General features: G+C 47.9%; 1 protein-coding gene across 1 annotated transcript in view; it reads right to left on the bottom strand.

Moving 5' to 3' along the window:
- rbm44 (RNA binding motif protein 44) overlaps positions 1-17,090 on the bottom strand; it is a 220,970-nt gene that overhangs the window by 17,080 nt on the left and 186,800 nt on the right. The window contains exons 14-16 of the mRNA XM_038787013.1: positions 6,348-6,615; positions 1,845-1,990; positions 420-555 (exon numbers count right to left, since the gene is read on the bottom strand). Coding sequence (XP_038642941.1) covers positions 423-555; positions 1,845-1,990; positions 6,348-6,615 — 547 coding nt within the window. The 3' untranslated portion in view covers positions 420-422. The remainder of the gene's footprint in view (positions 1-419; positions 556-1,844; positions 1,991-6,347; positions 6,616-17,090) is intronic.

Here is a 17,090-nt window from a genome sequence, read left to right on the forward strand (position 1 = left end):
GCTTGAATCCGGGTGCTAATTGCACTCGAGTGGCAAGTTCTAGCCAACAATTACTGGAGATAGTCATGCCAATGTCAACTTTTCTGGGATGCGTAGGTCTTTTACGTACCAAACTACATTTGGGTCATTGATCAGCATGTTAAACCATTTATTATATAATTAATGTAATTATACGTGACATATTGGGGTGGAATTAATCTACATGAACAGTGCAAAGTGGGCAATCGCAATTCAGGAGCCTATTTTACACTGCAACTAATTTTTCACTGAAGTTCTCTAGGCAGTCCATTTTCACACTTTTAACATAAATACATTTCACCCCTAACCTCAGGTATTAAAAGGCTCAACACATGTATATAATACACATCTATATCATTTCTCTTTAACATTAATGGTGAGATAAACTGGCATACACATACCACTTATTCTTTCTTTGCAGATAAGTGCTTTTTCAAGATCGCAGATGCTCGTTGCACAATTGTGTTTAGAGTCAAACCACTCAGAAGCCCCTTGTTATTTGATTTGACTTCCTTCAGTGCTTGAATGATATCATTCCTAAACATAATTCAAAGCACAAATTATTACAATAATGGAGCAACATGGAAATATTTAATTATATAATATTCTCATATAGATGCACTGTTGAAATTACATTTCATCCTGTAAAGCATACCACATCACTTTTCCCTTAAATGCTCCAGTTGTTAAGGCCAATGTGTGATTGAGCTGTACCAATCAAAGGTCGCAGGTCAACGGGCAGCATAGTAGCAGTGGTTAGCACTGTTGCTTCACAGCGCCAGGGACCTGGGTTTGATTCCCGGCTTGGGTCACTGTCTGTGCGGAGTCTGCACTTTCTTCCTGTGCCTGCATGGGTTTCCTCAGAGTGCTCCGGTTTCCTCCCACAAGCCCCGAAAGACGTGATGTTAGGTGATTTGGACATTCTGAATTCTCTCGGTGTACCTGAACAGGTGCCGTAGTGTGGCGATGAAGAGCTTTTCACAGTAACTTTATTGCAGTGTTGATGTAAGCCTACTTTTGACACTAATAAAGATTATTATTATTATTAACTTGCGCAGAGTTAGCTCACTTCTGTTGCAACAGTAAGAGTGTTACAATTGGCCTCAGTGCCCTCATGCTAGAGAAGGGAAAATAGGCCAAGATTCCCATCTCTGGGAACTATATCATGATTCACGTGGACATCAGGCAAAAAATGGACTAGATTCAGCCCTGATAACCCTATGATTAAACAGCCTGCCCAAAAGGTTCAGGTTCACAACAAGCTTGGTGAGGCATGAGCATATTGACAGAACCGTGGAGCACAACTCTGAAAACTGGAAACTTTAATGGAGGACAGGGCAGCACAGTGGCACAGTGGTTAGCATTGCTGCCTACGGCGCTGAGGACCCGGGTTTGAATCCCGCCCCTGGGTCACTGTCCGTGTGGAGTTTGCACATGCTCCCCGTGTCTGCTTGGGTTTCACCTCCACAACCCAAAAAGATGTGCAGGACAGGTGGATTGGCCACACTAAATTGCCCCATAATTGGAAAAAATAATTGGGTACTCTAAATTTATTTTTAAAAACTTTAAGGGAGGAGGGGAAATGTGGAAAGTTACATTTTCTATTTTAAAATTAAAACAAGCACTTGTTAATATTGAGTGTCAATTTTTTCTGACATTGAAATATTAACTATAAAGCACGATACCAACAATTTCTTTTTAAATTAGGAGCTTTGCAGAGGAAAAACATTTCCAGAGCATTAAAATTTTGAAGGTGTGAATTGGAGATAATTTATTCCAGACTAGATATTTAATGTAATCAGAAAAAACTTTATCCATTTTCTGACCTGTTTGCTTGAGGATGCATTTCCAAGAGGGTCTTCATTAGTTTGTTGAAACTACTTAAATTAGCAGAGTTTGGGGGAATGAATGTTCCTCTTGCGGTGGGGGTGTCCTGTAGGCACTGCATCTGTTTATATTTTCTTCTGTTCAGCTAATAACACAAATGAAAACCAGATTAGAAGTTTTAAGGATTTTCTGTACTAACTATATCCTGTTGCCACAGAAAGATACAACCCTAGGTAGTTGTTAAAACAGTGGTAGTTAAGTAGGTCAACATCTCTGGTCGAGAATCTGAGGTTTACAACTTCGTCCAGTTTGTTCTCATTGCAATTTTTAAAATGTTTTGTGTATTAACCTTGTGTACAACAAACTGAACAAACAAATACATGCATTGTGCTATCGAACCATTGGCTGAGGCAGATAAGTGAGCATTTGAAGTATTCCTCATGCTCAATGTGAGGCATCAAAGAAAAGTACTAATTTGCAAATTGTGCATTAGAAGTGCAGGCCGGTTGACTGCGGTCCATAATACGCCTATTAAAACAAGCAAAGGAACATGCTGTTTGTTTCGATCAGAATGCCTAACAGTAATGGATGCAGTAAGGGATACTCAACATTTTAAGAGACGCACAATCTTGGTATGCCAAGGGATTCAAACACAATACACCAAGGAATACAGAATATCTGATACGTTAAGGGCTAGTCATTATTCTCCCTGTACCAATGCTAGCTTGATAGACAGATGGCCAATAAAACAAGATTTAGCCTAAGATAGAATTGATTAAGCAAGGGGTGTCAATGACAGGCTATGGGATAATCAATGTGATGTAAAAATTATTCACCATATTGTGACTACCAATATCATAATAAATTGAGCAAGCATGCAAAAAGGTACGAAGATGCAATGCAGAGACCAAAACACACTGAAATGACCAAGTTCCCCAATTAAATTAAAAAGATAGAGCTGATGGATTAATGGATTATCAATATACTAATTGTTCATGTAAGTAGCAGTACTTTGTGAACCAGAGTGAATAGGACAAAGACAAGCCATTTACCCTGTGATGCACTATCAATTACGCAAAGACGAGAGTAGGATGTAATCGAGGCTTCATTACTCTGAGATGTGTGGCCTCTTACAGCAGCTGACGAAATGGCTGCTGTAAGGGGAGCACACATATTTATACTCTGCCTACTGGGCAGAACCAGCAGGCAGGGATCTACCCCCATACCTGTAGTACAGGGGCCTTACCGTAAAACACCAATCTCATCATCCTATATATACACAATATATACATCAGTGGTGACTACCACATTCACCCCCTGTTAAAAATGAGTCCGGCGGGGGTGGTGGAGAACTATATACAGAAAGTTGTGTTTTAAAAGTACAGATAATATTACAAATTCAGGCGGTCCGGTGCCTTGATCTGTCGTCGGGAGCGCCGTAGTGATGGTGGCGATTCCGGCGGCGGCTTGGTCTTCAGTGACTCCGGGAGCGTGCCGAAATCCTCTTTATCCCCGGGTGTGGGCAAGGGGAGGACGGATTGTCCTGGAACGGGGGCTGCGGTGGGGTGTGCCGGGGGAAGGGAGGGAAGCGCCGGGGCGGTGGGGGGGGAATCTGTGGAACCAGCTGGTGCCAGGTCCCTGAGGGAGACTGTGTCTTGGTGGCCGCCGGGGTACGCTACGTAAGTGTACTGCGGGTTGGCGTGAAGTAGCTGTACCCTCTCAACCAACAGGTCCGCCTTGTGGAGTCGAACGTGTCTGCAGAGGAGAACGGGTCCTGGGGCTGCCAGCCATGTCGGGAGCGAAACCCCGGAAGTGGACATCCTAGGGAAGGCAAAGAGACGTTCATGGGGGGTTTCATTAGTCGCGGTGCACAGGAGCGACCAAATGGAGTGAAGTGCGTCGGAGAGGACCTCGTGCGTACGGGAGGCTGGGAGATTTGTGGACCGTAGAGACAGCTGGACAGCCCTCCAGACCGTCCCATTCTCCCTCTCCAACTGCCCGTTTCCCCTGGGGTTGTAGCTGGTCGTCCTGCTCGAGGCAATGCTTCTGTTGAGCAGGTACTGGCGCAGCTCATGAATGAGGATCCCCGGTCGCTGTGGACGCAGGCGGGGAAACCGAACAGTGCGAAGATGCTGTTGAGGGCTTTGATGATGGTGGCAGACGTCATGTCGGGGCATGGGACGGCAAAGGGGAATCGGGAATATTCATCGACCACACTGAGAAAGTACGTGTTGCGATCGGTGGAGGGGAGGGTTCCTTTGAAGTCCACGCTGAGGCGTTCAAAGGGGCGGGAGGCCTTCACCAGGCGCGCACGGTCTGGCCGGTAGAAGTGTGGTTTACACTCCACGCAGACCTGGCAGTCTCTGGTAATCTCCCTGACTTCCTCGATGGAGTAGGGCAGGTTGCGGGCCTTGATGAAATGGTAAAAGTGTGTGACCCCTGGGTGACAGAGGTTGTCGTGCAGGGTCCAGAGTCGGTTCACTTGTGCGCTGGCACGTTGAGCTTACCAGGGCGATACAAAATCTCGTAGTTGTAGGTGGAGAGCTTGATCCTCCACCTCAAGATTTTATCATTTTTGATCTTGCCCCGCTGTGTGTTATTAAACATGAAGGCAACTGACCGTTGGTCAGTGAGGAGAGTGAATCTCCTGCTGTCCAGGTAATGCCTCCAATGCCGCACAGCTTTTCCTGCTCAGGGCATCTTGCTTTCATGAGATTCTTAGATTTACAAATGAAGCTCAATGTTCAAAGCAGGATAGGGATGAATACCAGGTTTCAATCCTTAACCTGTGCTTCATCGCTCTTGCAATGTTTTTGTTTTTAAATTAAGAGTATCCAATTATTTTCTTTTTCCCAATTAAGGGGCAATTTAGTGTGGCCGATCCACCTAATCTGCACATCTTTGGGGCAGACATGGGTAAAACGTCCGAACTCCACACGGACAGTGACCCAGGGCCGGGATTCGAAGCCGGGTCCTCAGCGCCGCAGTCCCAGTGCTATCCACTGCGCCACAAACCACCCTGCAATGCTGTTTTTAAATGTAAATGCTTGAATTAGGGTAGAGATTAGCTTGATGCCTAACTAGTGGTGGTGAACACCTCTAGACGGTGAGAATTGTTTGCCTGGTGTCAGCAGCCATGTTGATGATTGCAGCTGTCCTGCTGAAGACAGCAGCTGCTCCCCAGTGGGCCAGTAGCATCTACAGCATCAAAAATGGGAGCAGGCAGGCTAGATTGGAATGCTGGAACTGCAGATGCAAGTCCAGGAATGGTCAGTTTGAAACAAATGGAAAAAACGATTCAGATGGCCCTGTAACGAGCTATGGCCTAATGGGCAGCACGGTAGCATGGTGGTTAGCATAAATGCTTCACAGCTCCAGGGTCCCAGGTTCGATTCCCGGCTGGGTCACTGTCTGTGCGGAGTCTGCACGTCCTCCCAGTGTGTGCGTGGGTTTCCTCCGAGTGCTCCGGTTTCCTCCCACAGTCCAAAGATGTGCGGGTTAGGTGGATTGGCCATGCTAAATTGCCCGTAGTGTCCTAATAAAGTAAGGTTAAGGGGGGGTTATTGGGTTACGGGTATAGGGTGGTTACGTGGGTTTGAGTAGGGTGATCATGGCTCGGCACAACATTGAGGGCCGAAGGGCCTGTTCTGTGCTGTACTGTTCTATGTATATCAGATTTTTCAGGTTCACCAAGTTAAAGATTCAAAATTGTTTTTTAAAAATATAAATTTAAGAGTACCCAATTCTTTTTTTTTTCCAATTAAGGGGCAATTTAGTGTGGCCAATTTACCTACCCTGCACACCTTTTTGGGTTGTGGGAGTGAGACCCGTGCAGATGTGAGGAGAATGTGCAACCTTAACACGGACAGTGACCCGGGACTGGGATCGAACCTGGGTCCTCAGTTACGTGAGGCAGCAGTGCTAACTACCGTGCCGCCCTTTCAAAATTGCTTTCTTGACACACAGGCCCACAAGAGGCTCTAAACTCATGGCAAGCGGGTTCACCATAACTCCCCTTTGAAAACTCAAATCTATCCCAGGGGGATGGGGTTCCCAAAAGAACTTCTGGGATCAAAATCTTTAAATCAGGCTCACATCTGATCCTGATCCCAATGCCCTTTAAAAATAAAAATCAGGCCCTTTGTATTTTTCTGTAAGTGAAGCTATTGGCAATCCAATTAAAGAGCTGTCTCTGAGGTAAAAGCAGTAGAAATATCCAGAGGTCATCTCATAAATTACTTCAACATTCTTCTTGGGGCTTTGATGGCCAGTGTGAAATTGGAATCAGATATTCTGGCTTACTATTCAAGTTTAAAATTCCACCCCTAGATAACTCAATTTAAGCTATAAATTTGGTTGCCCTGTTTCATGCTTTCCAATGCCCAGACATCTTTCACTACATAAGTGTACATGCAGAAATATAAAAATGAACAAATTTGATCTTCAACAAGATATCCCATACCAAATAGTTATATCTAGCAACAAATTTCTTCCTTCAATACCTTATGAGAAGCAGCATTAATAATTCTTGTTGATAACGGTACAGAACACTGACTGTCCACTTTGATGCCAGTTTCCTTTGCAGTGTGTTCTTTCATAGAGTCCACCTTTAGTGGAGACTGTGAATGATTTTTAAGCACAGATAACGTGTGATCGCCTGAGATTTTTGCAAGATGGACTTCAATGCGCTTCCCGTGGTATTCTTTTCCATTCATTTCTTCCACGGTCAACTTGGCATAATTGGGAGAGCCAACTCTTAGAACTCCGCACCTAGCAGATCAGAAACACAACTTTTACAATGGGCAGCGGTTTAAAATAAAAATGTTAAGGTTAGACAGAGAATGATTTCAGCTGGAACGACAACTTGACACCAATAAAATATAAAACTATTCTGAGGGACTTAGTTAGGCTATCTCCTGCAGCCTTTCAGCTCAAAACATATTTGCCCACTAAGTTGCTGATAATGCCACAGGCAAGGAAAATAAGACTTCTGGGGCCTGAGTGAACATGACAACCAACAGGAGATTTCCTTAATTTATGTATCAAAGCAGGCTACAGCAAATAAACACTCCGGGAAACATACTTCCCAACAATCAACTATAAAGTCTGTACAGACTTTTCCCCTTTTTCATCCCCCCCCTCCCCACCACCCTGCGACAAATAGCGCCTCAAACATGGTCACAAACATCCCCCACCTTTCCCCAAACTCCCCTGCTGAGCCCCTTAACTCATACTTTATCTTCTCTAACCGCAGGAAGTCACAAGTCACCCAACCATGCCACTACCCCCGGTGGCGATGCCCATCGCCACTCCATCGGCCTTCCTCCTCTCCATGAGCTCCGGCTTCTCCGAAACCCCAAATATCGCCAACAAACGGTCCGGGTTCCACTCCCTCCTGCACTATTCTGGCTAAGACCGCGAACACTCCCGTCCAGAATCTTCCCAATTTTTCGCAACCCCAAAACATGTGCACGTGATTCTTTGGCCCCCGCCCACACCTCTCACATTCATCTGCTACCCCGTGAAAGAACCCAGTCATTCTTGCCCGAGCCATATGCACACCATGCACCACCTTAAACTGTATCAGGCTCACCCTTGCACAAGAGGAGGTCTCGTTTATCCTTTGCAGTGCCTCACTCTATACTCTCCAATTGATCTCCCCTCCCAACTCCGCTTACCATTTCTCCTTATCTTCACCACCTGCTCACCTCCCTTCTCCCCCAGCCACTTATATATATCCCCAATTATTCCCTCCCCTTCCACATCCGGAAGCAGCAGTCGCTCCAGCAGGGTGCATCTCGGCAACGTAGGGAACCCCATCCAGACCTTTCGCGCAAAATCCCTAACCTTCAGATACTTGAACTCACTCCCCCTCAGGAGCTCTATCCTCTCCCTTAGCTCCTCCAGACAGACGAACCCTTCCTCCAAATACAATTCTCTCACCTTGACCAGCCCCACTTCCCTCCACCTCCTGTATACATTATCCATCTCCCCCGACTCAAACCCAAGATTCTCACACAGCGACGTTAGCACTGACTAAAATGCCTCCTCAGCTGATTTCATATCTTCACCGTGGACTGCACCACTGGGCTCCCTGAATACCTACTTGGAGCCATTGGCAAGATTGCTCCTCCAGCCTAGCCCACTCTACCCCTTCTCCTTCCCACCACTGCCGCACCTTGTTCACATTCCCAATAATAATTAAGCAAGTTTGGCAACGTCAACCCCCACTGCTGCCTTTGCCTCTGTTGCAAGGCGGGTATTTCCTTAATTAATCTAATTTCAGGATTAATAAATAAACAGAGGATTCAGGAGGAGAATTAAAAAGGGGAATCCAATGTCAAATCAGGTACAGAAAGAAAAACAAAGGGGGAAAGAAAAACTGGATTAAGAAATAAAGAGATGTACAAATAAGACTTAAAAATAAACATTGGTACTTTTAGAATAATTCACAACCTGAAGGAATAACATTTTTCAATTTAACCATTAATTCTGGTCTCCAAATTACAGACTGTTTGCTCAATATTCGGTATTGTTTGTGCAGAAATCTCCTCTACTTATACATTTGAAAGACCAAAGCTAATATTTCCGGTCCCTACCACAAGCTCCGCTCCCTAAATATCAACTTCACCTATCCCTGACAACTGTTCGAGGTTGAACTAGACTTGTTTGCAACCTTGATGCTATATTTGACTGAAATTAGCTTCCAACTACATAATGTTGTTATTAATGAAAACCAAAATAAAGTGTTCCTTCTTGTGAACAAGCTTTAAATGAGAAGACTGCTTAGCTTACTTTCTTGTAGCTACATTGAGTACTGATTTAGTGAGATAACTGGCATTGAAATCAATGCCCACCCTGACACTTGATATAGCGATATGTAGTATTCCGATCAATTAAAAGAGAGACACAAGTCTCTTGCATCCCAGCAAGAATCAAAGATGCAGATTATAGGTAAATTTGACAAATTTAGAAATACATTTGCAATATTGGTCCCACTGTCAGTGAAAACCAGCTGGTCATGAAGATGAACTACAGATATTGGAAAACTGAAGCTTTAATGTTTTCCAGTGTCTGCGCTAATGAACAAAAATGATTCATCACGAAACAGGATAAAAGTTGCACCCAAAAAGTTAATGGTTCAGGAAGGACACTAATGGACAACAGCTTGAATTTTAGGCCCGATAATTGGACATTTTAAATTAAACCACAGTCAGCCCTCAGGGAGATCTGATGGGAATTCAAACAGCCAAGTTCGAATACACTGAGCAGAGACAGACAAACGGGACAAGTCTGGTCTCGCCCTGTAAACAGAACATCAGGAGATAATCGATCCCATTCAAATAGATTGATTGTTGTGAATTGTCCAGTAGAAGCTAGACTTTCTGGCACCCAGATTTCCCACCGTTACCATATATAGAGTAGAGTAAGGTTACATGCAAACAATACCTGGACATAGACCCCTGGGCGTGGATTCCTGGCAATCAGCAACTCCATTGGGTGCTGCGACCCCCGCCCCAAGACCTCAATGGCTGAGGGGCAGGGGCGAGGGTCAGGGGAGAAGGGCAGGTGCGAGGGAGAGGGGCAGGGGCAAGGGAGAGGAGCAAGAAGAGGGGGAGGAGAGAGGAGTTCATCGGCACAGGTAGTATTAAGAATTTTGAGATTTTGTAGTTGGAGGTAACTGTTTTACTGCATTTGGCTGAACTGTAAACTTGTATTTGCCCTTTGTTCATCTTGCAAATAAGGACACCTGGGGACAACATATAAATAATAAACTGGTTGTTGTCCAAAGTTTTCCAGACAAGTGAGGTCCCTGAGTGGGCCTTAACTTTAATGATGCTGTACTCATGGCCTTGGAATAGCCTCAAAATAAGGGGAAGTAGATTTAGGACTGAGTTTAGGAGGAACTTCTTCACCCAAAGGGTTGTGAATCTATGGGAATCCTTGCCCAGTGAAGCAGTTGAGGCTCCTTCATTAAATGTTTTTAAGGTAAAATAGATAGTTTTTTGAAGAATAAAGGGATTAAGGGTTATGGTGTTCGGGCCGGAAAGTGGAGCTGAGTCCACAAAAGATCAGCCATTGATGGCTTATTCCTGCTCCTAGTTCTTATGTAAAGATTTCCCATTTGCAGAGACAGCAAGGTGGCACACATGTTTAGCACTGGTGTCGCACAGTACCAGGGACCTGTGTTCAATTCCGACCTTGGGTGACTGTCTGTGTGGAGTTTGTATGTGTCCGTGTAGGTTTCCTCCGGGTGCTCCGGTTTCCTCCCACAGTCCAAAGATGTGGTTAGGTGGATTAGCCATGCTAAATTGTTTTTTAGTGTCCAGGGATGTAGCAGTAAAGTTAAGGGTATAGGGTGGAGTGGATCAGTACAGACTCGATGGGCCAAATGTCCTCTTTCTGCAGTGTAGGGATTCTATGAGATTCCATTCTATGATAGTTGAATTTTCTTGCTTCCCACAGTGGCAGGAAGTCAGTTAAACTATTCAAACATACATGCTGCTCGAGCGCATGTCTGCTGGTGTGAGGAACTGGTCAGGGTGGCTGACGTCATGTTATGGCTGCCCCTGGCCCCCCCTCTCCTCCGACCCAGAGTATGCGCGTGACACACCATCCCCGCCCAGCAGCATTCCGTCCCTCGGCCCACCCATGTCCAGCAGTGAAGCCCCCGCCCCTACCGCAAACTCCCATTCCCCCATAACCATACTCCCCTTCCACCTCCCATACTCTGCCCCCATACTCCCCATTCCCCCCAACAAGACCACCCACCCCCGCGATGAAAGATGCATGCGGCTCACGATGTCCCCCTCAGTGACCCCATAGGAGAAGTTAGCACACAACAGACGGGCGAGGGCCCAGACAGCGGCGGGGTGCTGGACATCAGAGTTCTCACCCCCCCCCATATGAGGAAGACCCTGAAAGCCGCGGGGGTGGCCGAGGACAGATCTGTCACCGATGTAGAGGTTGGCGTATGCCGCAGAAATGAGGATCCACCGACCCCCAACAAGATGACCTGTCATGCGACACTTGTTAATGCCATGCAGAATGCCCCATCCCTCCCACTCACCATATGCCCATTCTCCCGCAGGATCCTCATCCGACAGTGCCGACTCATGTGGGGAGATCCCCCCTTCCCCGCCTCCCATGAGAACACCCCGGAGGGGAGCTCAGAGGAGACCACGGTATTCACGGCACAGCTTATATCCCGAACCTCCACAAGTGCAGTTACACACACCTCGGTTGGCGACAGTAGTCAGGCTTCCGGTGCACATTCTGGTCAGCACCTCACAACTGCTGATGCACATGAGGTGGAGGCAGGAACAGCCAGGCAAGATAGCAGTTGGAAGTCTGTTGGATCTCAGGAGCCAGCTGCCTCACAGTCAGATGCTGAGCTTCTGGACCAGGTTTACCCGGAGCTGATGCACAATCTAGGGTGCGGCTATGATATTCAGAGGGGGATGTCGGTGACACTCCAGCAGGTCCATAGCCGATTGGAGGAGTCTCAGAGACTACAGGAGCAGGAGATGGCACCAGCAATGCATGGCACAAGAGGCCAAGGTGGCTAGGGTGGTGACCACACTGGAGAGCCAGGTATACGACGTCTGCAGCATGAGTGGATGTGTGCAAGGCTCAGTGGTGACGGCAATGGCTGAGTGCTTCGACAGCATATCCCAGTTGCTGGGAAATGTGCCCAGGTCCCAGGTGAACCTTGATGGGACTCTGCGGAGCATGTCCCAGTCTTAGGTGGGCATAGTCGAGGCGCTGTGGAGCATGTTGCAGTCTCAGGTGGGCATTGCCAGTGCACTCCCACTCACTGAAGAGCACTGCCGAGGGCACTGGCACAATGCTGCAGATATTGGGGAGCTGCCAGCACTGGCAGAGCCGGATAACGGAGGGGCAGCCGGGGCTTGATCCAGCTGCCCCTCCATGCCGAATTGAACCCCAGGACCCTATGGGCACCGACCAGGAGGAGGGGCGCTGGGTGCCAATGCTGGCGGCCGCCAGCTCTTCGGGTTCCATCCTCCTGTCAACAGTGCACCTCAGAGTCAGCACAAGGAACAGGGGGTACGGCGGGGCATGTGCCATCGGCAAGTGGGCATGGGGCTTCCAGCCCCACTGCCTCCAGAGGACTCCCGCCAGGGACAAAGGCCATGGGACACGGTAGGCAGCAGGCTGCCTCCACTTCTAATGTGCATCCTGGGGACACACAGCGTAGCGGTAGAGCAACGGAGGCAGGTCGAGGATCACAGGGGGGTGATGGGTATCATTTGGAGATTGGGACAGTTGGGGACACATGTAAAGCATTAAAAAAAGTTGTACTCGAGAAATATGATGCCTCTGGCAATTTATTCCGCAATGCGGGCTGATCAATGTGGACAGGCAGGAGTCAGGCTATGGCACAGATTGAGGAGCACCTGCGCTGAGCTCTCAACGAGTTATCATCACCCGCCTTTGACAGTGACCCACTGACCACGCCGACACAGTCCTATCACCCTGGAATTACGTTACACAGACCCTGGGAGGGTGGAACAGGGTGGGGGAGGGGGGTGGAAGGAGTGTGGGGAGGCACGAGAGGGGGGAATGCAGTGACGGACGAGACCACATCCTATGTGAAGAGGATGAGGGCCTCCTGGCCCTCCGGACTTGCTGGACTCTCGTCGCTGCTGCCTTTTCTCCAGCCTCCAGCTGACCCTGCGTTTTCTCTCGGGCTCGTCCCCGAGCCCCTCCTGGTCCATTGTCTCCTCATCCTCCTCAAAAGGTAGCCATATGTTCCTCCTCCTCCACCACAACCACATCGCCCCGCTGCTGTACCGGGTTGTGGTACCACCATAGCAGACCACCACAAAGCAGATGACCCTCCAGGGGGTGTACTGCAGGGCACCACCAGAGTGGTCCAGGCATCGGAACCTCATTTTGAGGAGTCCAATACACTGTTCAATGACAGCCCGGGTGGAAACATGGGCCTCATTGTATTGGGTCTCCGTATCGGTCACCGACCTCTGCACTGGTATCATAAGCCAGGCTCTCAGTGGGCACCCCATATCCCTCATGAGCCAACCGGCTATCCTGTGATGTCCTTGAAGAGGCTGGGGATGTCTGACTACCCAGGATGTAGCTGTTGTGCATACTCCCCGGGAAGCGCGCACACATGTGCATGATCTTAATGTGGTGGTCACACACGAGCTGGATGTTCAGGGACTGGAAACCCTTCCTACTAATGTAGGGCATTCCCAGATGGCCTGATGAGCGCAAGGCGACATATATGCCATCCACTACCCCCTGGACCTGGGGCATCCAGGCAAAGGTGGCGAATCCTGCTGCCCGGCATCCTGTTGAGCCTGGTCCATGTCAAAAGTTTTTATAGTTTTCTCCCCCGGCAAACAGGCCATCCGTAACCTCATGGGTGCACTTGTGGACTATAGCTTGTGAGATGCCACACAAGTCCTTGCTCGAGCCCTGGAATTATCCTGAGATGTAAACTTTTAGGGCTAAGGTGACCTTTTTGGCCACTGGGAGCGGGTGGACTCCTCCACGTGATGCCAAGTGCATGAGGACTTCCTTGTTGAAATAGAGCCTCCTGCAAACCCGCTATCTATCACCTGTCCGAAAGACCAGTGACGCCTCTATTCCAGGCGCTGTCGCTGGCCTCCCCTTCTGGGTTCCTCCCTGGCTAATGGGCAGCCAGGTCCTCAGGGTGTGGGTTGGGGCCCTGCACATGGGTTGCCTCCTCGAGCCTGTCGATCTTGCTGCTGCCACCTTCACCGGCATCTGGCCTCCAGCAGCACACTGGGGGGCCCCCAAGGTATAACACATTTCGTGTAATATCTGTATGGAGTAGAAGAGGGTGCAAGACTGACAAACAGCGGTGACTTCCACCCTCCATTACCCCATTGCTACCCCACTATCCCTTTACCATCAAATACGCCCTGCCCATGCATTCCCGGCTGCAGCAGGAGCCCCTGGTCACCGGACCCCAGACCATTTACGCCAGACATCTGCACGTAATGTTACCTGGTCTGGGTGCTATTTCCCTCTCCGATGCACACACCCACCTGCTCATCGTGGAGATGTCCCCGGAGCAGGGGCCCAGCCCCTGGGCATTTGAACATTGGTTGCTGTGTTCGTCGTGTTGCCGCCCGCAGTGTTCAGGCACAGTGTCCAGGCATCACGGTCTGATTGGGATGATAGGCAATAACTCCCACATGCTACATGGCACACCTACCTATGGGAATCCACTTGGGAACTGTGAAGTGCTCACTTACCTACTATTGCCAATTCCTTTTCTTTAATAAATTTAGAGTACCCAATTAATTATTTCCAATTAAGGAGCAATTTAGTGAGTCCAATCCACCTATCTTGCACATCTTGTGTTGTGGGAGCGAAACCCACACAGGGAGAATGTGCAAACTCCACATGGACAGTGACCCAGAGCCGGGATCGAACCTGGGATCTCGGCACTGTGAGACTGCAGTGATAACCACTGTGCTACCGTGCTGCCCACGATTGCCAATTCCTAATTAGAAATAGCCTTCAGCCATGTGGCCAGAGGCCTCTGTGGCCCATGAGAGTTATAGGTGGTCGGTAGGGCAAACAGACAGTGCCGGAACTGCCAGGGTCATGGTGTGGCATGAGGACTCACAGGTGCCGAGACACCCATTTCCTCTGTTTCTCCATTCCCTCCCCCTCAATGGTGGTACAGCCCGACCGAGACCACCGCCCCCACACTCCCACCGAGCACCAGAGCTGCAACCCCATTGCCCCCGGCTCCTTGCCCAGGAGTGAAGATGGCTCTTCATCTCATTGGATCCCCACAGCAGACCTTCTGCCAGCTTGTTGCTCGTTTTACTGGAGTGTATTAACACGCCTCCGTTTAAAGGCCGTGTGCTTAACACTGCTATGGCTCTGTGTATGTAATTATGCTCAGGAGTCGCCAGGTGCCGTATTTAGACACCTCACAAGTATATCAAGGTCAGGTTCAAAGTAATAAATCTGTACACCGATTAGTAAGTCCAAACGATTGATATTTATTATGACAAATAATAAATACACATGCATACGCTAAAGAGACTAACTTACTTCTAATACTAAACTAAAATACTTATCTAGACAGGAACAGGCAAGGTCAGGGAGCAAGGCCTTCGTCCCGTTCTTGGGCTGCAACTCTCAGGTATTTAAAGTCGTCAGGGTCTAGCAAAGTCTGGATCACGTAGCGATCGTTGTAGTGGCACTTACAGTTCGATGGCTGATGGCTCAACGGCTGGTGATGGAACTGGAGTCAGGATGCGATGTATCAGCCAAGCGAAGCCGGAGCGATGAAAACAGACCGACCCATGTGCGGGGTCTACTTTTATAGGTCCCCCAAAGTCCGTGCCCCTTCGGTGGGGTCCTGTTACCTGCCATGTATCGATTGGGCCTTTTCCCAATCGGTATCTTCCAAACCCCCCAATCTGAGGGTCGCTTCTCGATGGGTGGGGCGGTACCTATGGTTCTTTGTGTTGGATACTATGGTGCCGTTCTGTCTGGGCATCTACTCAAAAGTATCCATTCATACTTAAATGTTTCTATTGTGTGGGGTCTGGATCTGGATCACCTCATTACTATGTAGATCTTGTTGCCATTTACACCTTTGGCTGACACTCTGCACCTGGCCACAAACTGGTTTCTGTATGTGCAGAATGCTAATTATTCTGCAAACTGCTTGTCCTTGCTAAGACTGTTTTCTCCCTGCAGCCTTAGCAGTTCTCCATTTTGTAGCCCAGTGTCCATCTTAGGTGGCTACACAGCTCCACTTTTTTAATAAGGTGTACGAATCGGCACCCATGTGGTCACTTGCTGGGGAGACTGTTAGACAGGGGTCGCTCCCATTAATTGTATGGAGTTTAGCCTTAAATGGCGATTATTGGATTCTCGCCAGGCTCCTGATTTTGCGAACAGGAGCGGGCCAGTTAGATTGCAAACCGTTCAGTGACGCGGTTCTCGTTTTCAACCGCTCCCATGATCCAACCATCTCATCGCGCTCTCGCTAAAGTGCAATACGGCCATTAAATCGTGCATTTAAAGGCTAAGAATAAAAGTGAATGCTGGACATTCAGTGCCTTTTTGTTCATCCAGCAATGCCATGTAACAAAATGTGATAGTATAAACGGCATCAGACTGATGAGGGGCTGGTTTAGCACAGTGGACTAAATAGCTGGCTTGTAATCCAGAACAATGCCAGCAGCACGGGTTCAATTTCCGTACCAGTCTCCCTGAACAGGCGCCGGAATGTGGTGACTAGGGGCTTTTCACAGTAACTTCATTGAAACTTTGTGACAATAAATGATTATTATTATTACTTACAGGCCAGGTCTTGAATCAGACAACCATATACCAGCCCAATGGCAGCAACCCTTAGGCCAATGGCGGCACAAAGGTAGCAGGTTAGGTTGTGGCGTAAACACATCGTTTACAGGAGCAGTTGGAAGAGTTCTCACTTGAAGTTTTGAAGTCATGAAAGGGTAGTATGCTGGTCAGAAACCTTTGGGCAGATGGACTCTGGCATATTCTAGAATAACCTCCCTAAAGCCTCTGTAGCTCATTTTCCTCCTTTAAGACACTGCTTAAAGCCAATGAGGGACATTTTATTACATTAAAGGCATAAGTTGTTGCTGTTTCTGATGCCAAATAGGTTTATTGGCAGTCATTATCATTTATTATAGTTAAAAGTTACTTAACGCTACTAATTACCAACCCTAATTGTCTGTGGCATGTTAAGTTTGAATCTATCACACAATTACAGCAATTTCACAACATTCAATGTCAATTTTTTTTTGTAAAATGTTTTTCATTGGTTTTGCATTTAAATATACAACAAACAGTCCAAAGAAACACACAGTATAAAACATAACAAAAACGGGGAAACAAAGTGGGTAACACATGTACAGATTTGAGGCCTGTTGGCCTTAAGCTCTCCCATATTTGGTTATCCCAATCGCTTTGTTTCACTATTTACACCTGGCCCCACAGTATTAGAACACACCAGGAACTTGATCCGGGTCCCCCAGGTTCGCCCTCTTGCTGTTGCTGTAGCCGCCTCTCCTGGGTTCTCTCCCTGCTTCGGTGTTCTTTGGTTCTTCGTTCTCTTTGTTCTGGATGGTGTTTCCCCCCCTTTATATTTTGTCAGATTCAGTCCCACCTTCCCTTATTGGTTGCTTGTCACAAACAGATCCTCAAACAGGTTGGCGAGTTGCTTCCATGTATTA

This window comes from Scyliorhinus canicula, chromosome 2 (genome assembly GCF_902713615.1).
Source record: "Scyliorhinus canicula chromosome 2, sScyCan1.1, whole genome shotgun sequence".
NCBI lineage: Eukaryota > Metazoa > Chordata > Chondrichthyes > Carcharhiniformes > Scyliorhinidae > Scyliorhinus > Scyliorhinus canicula.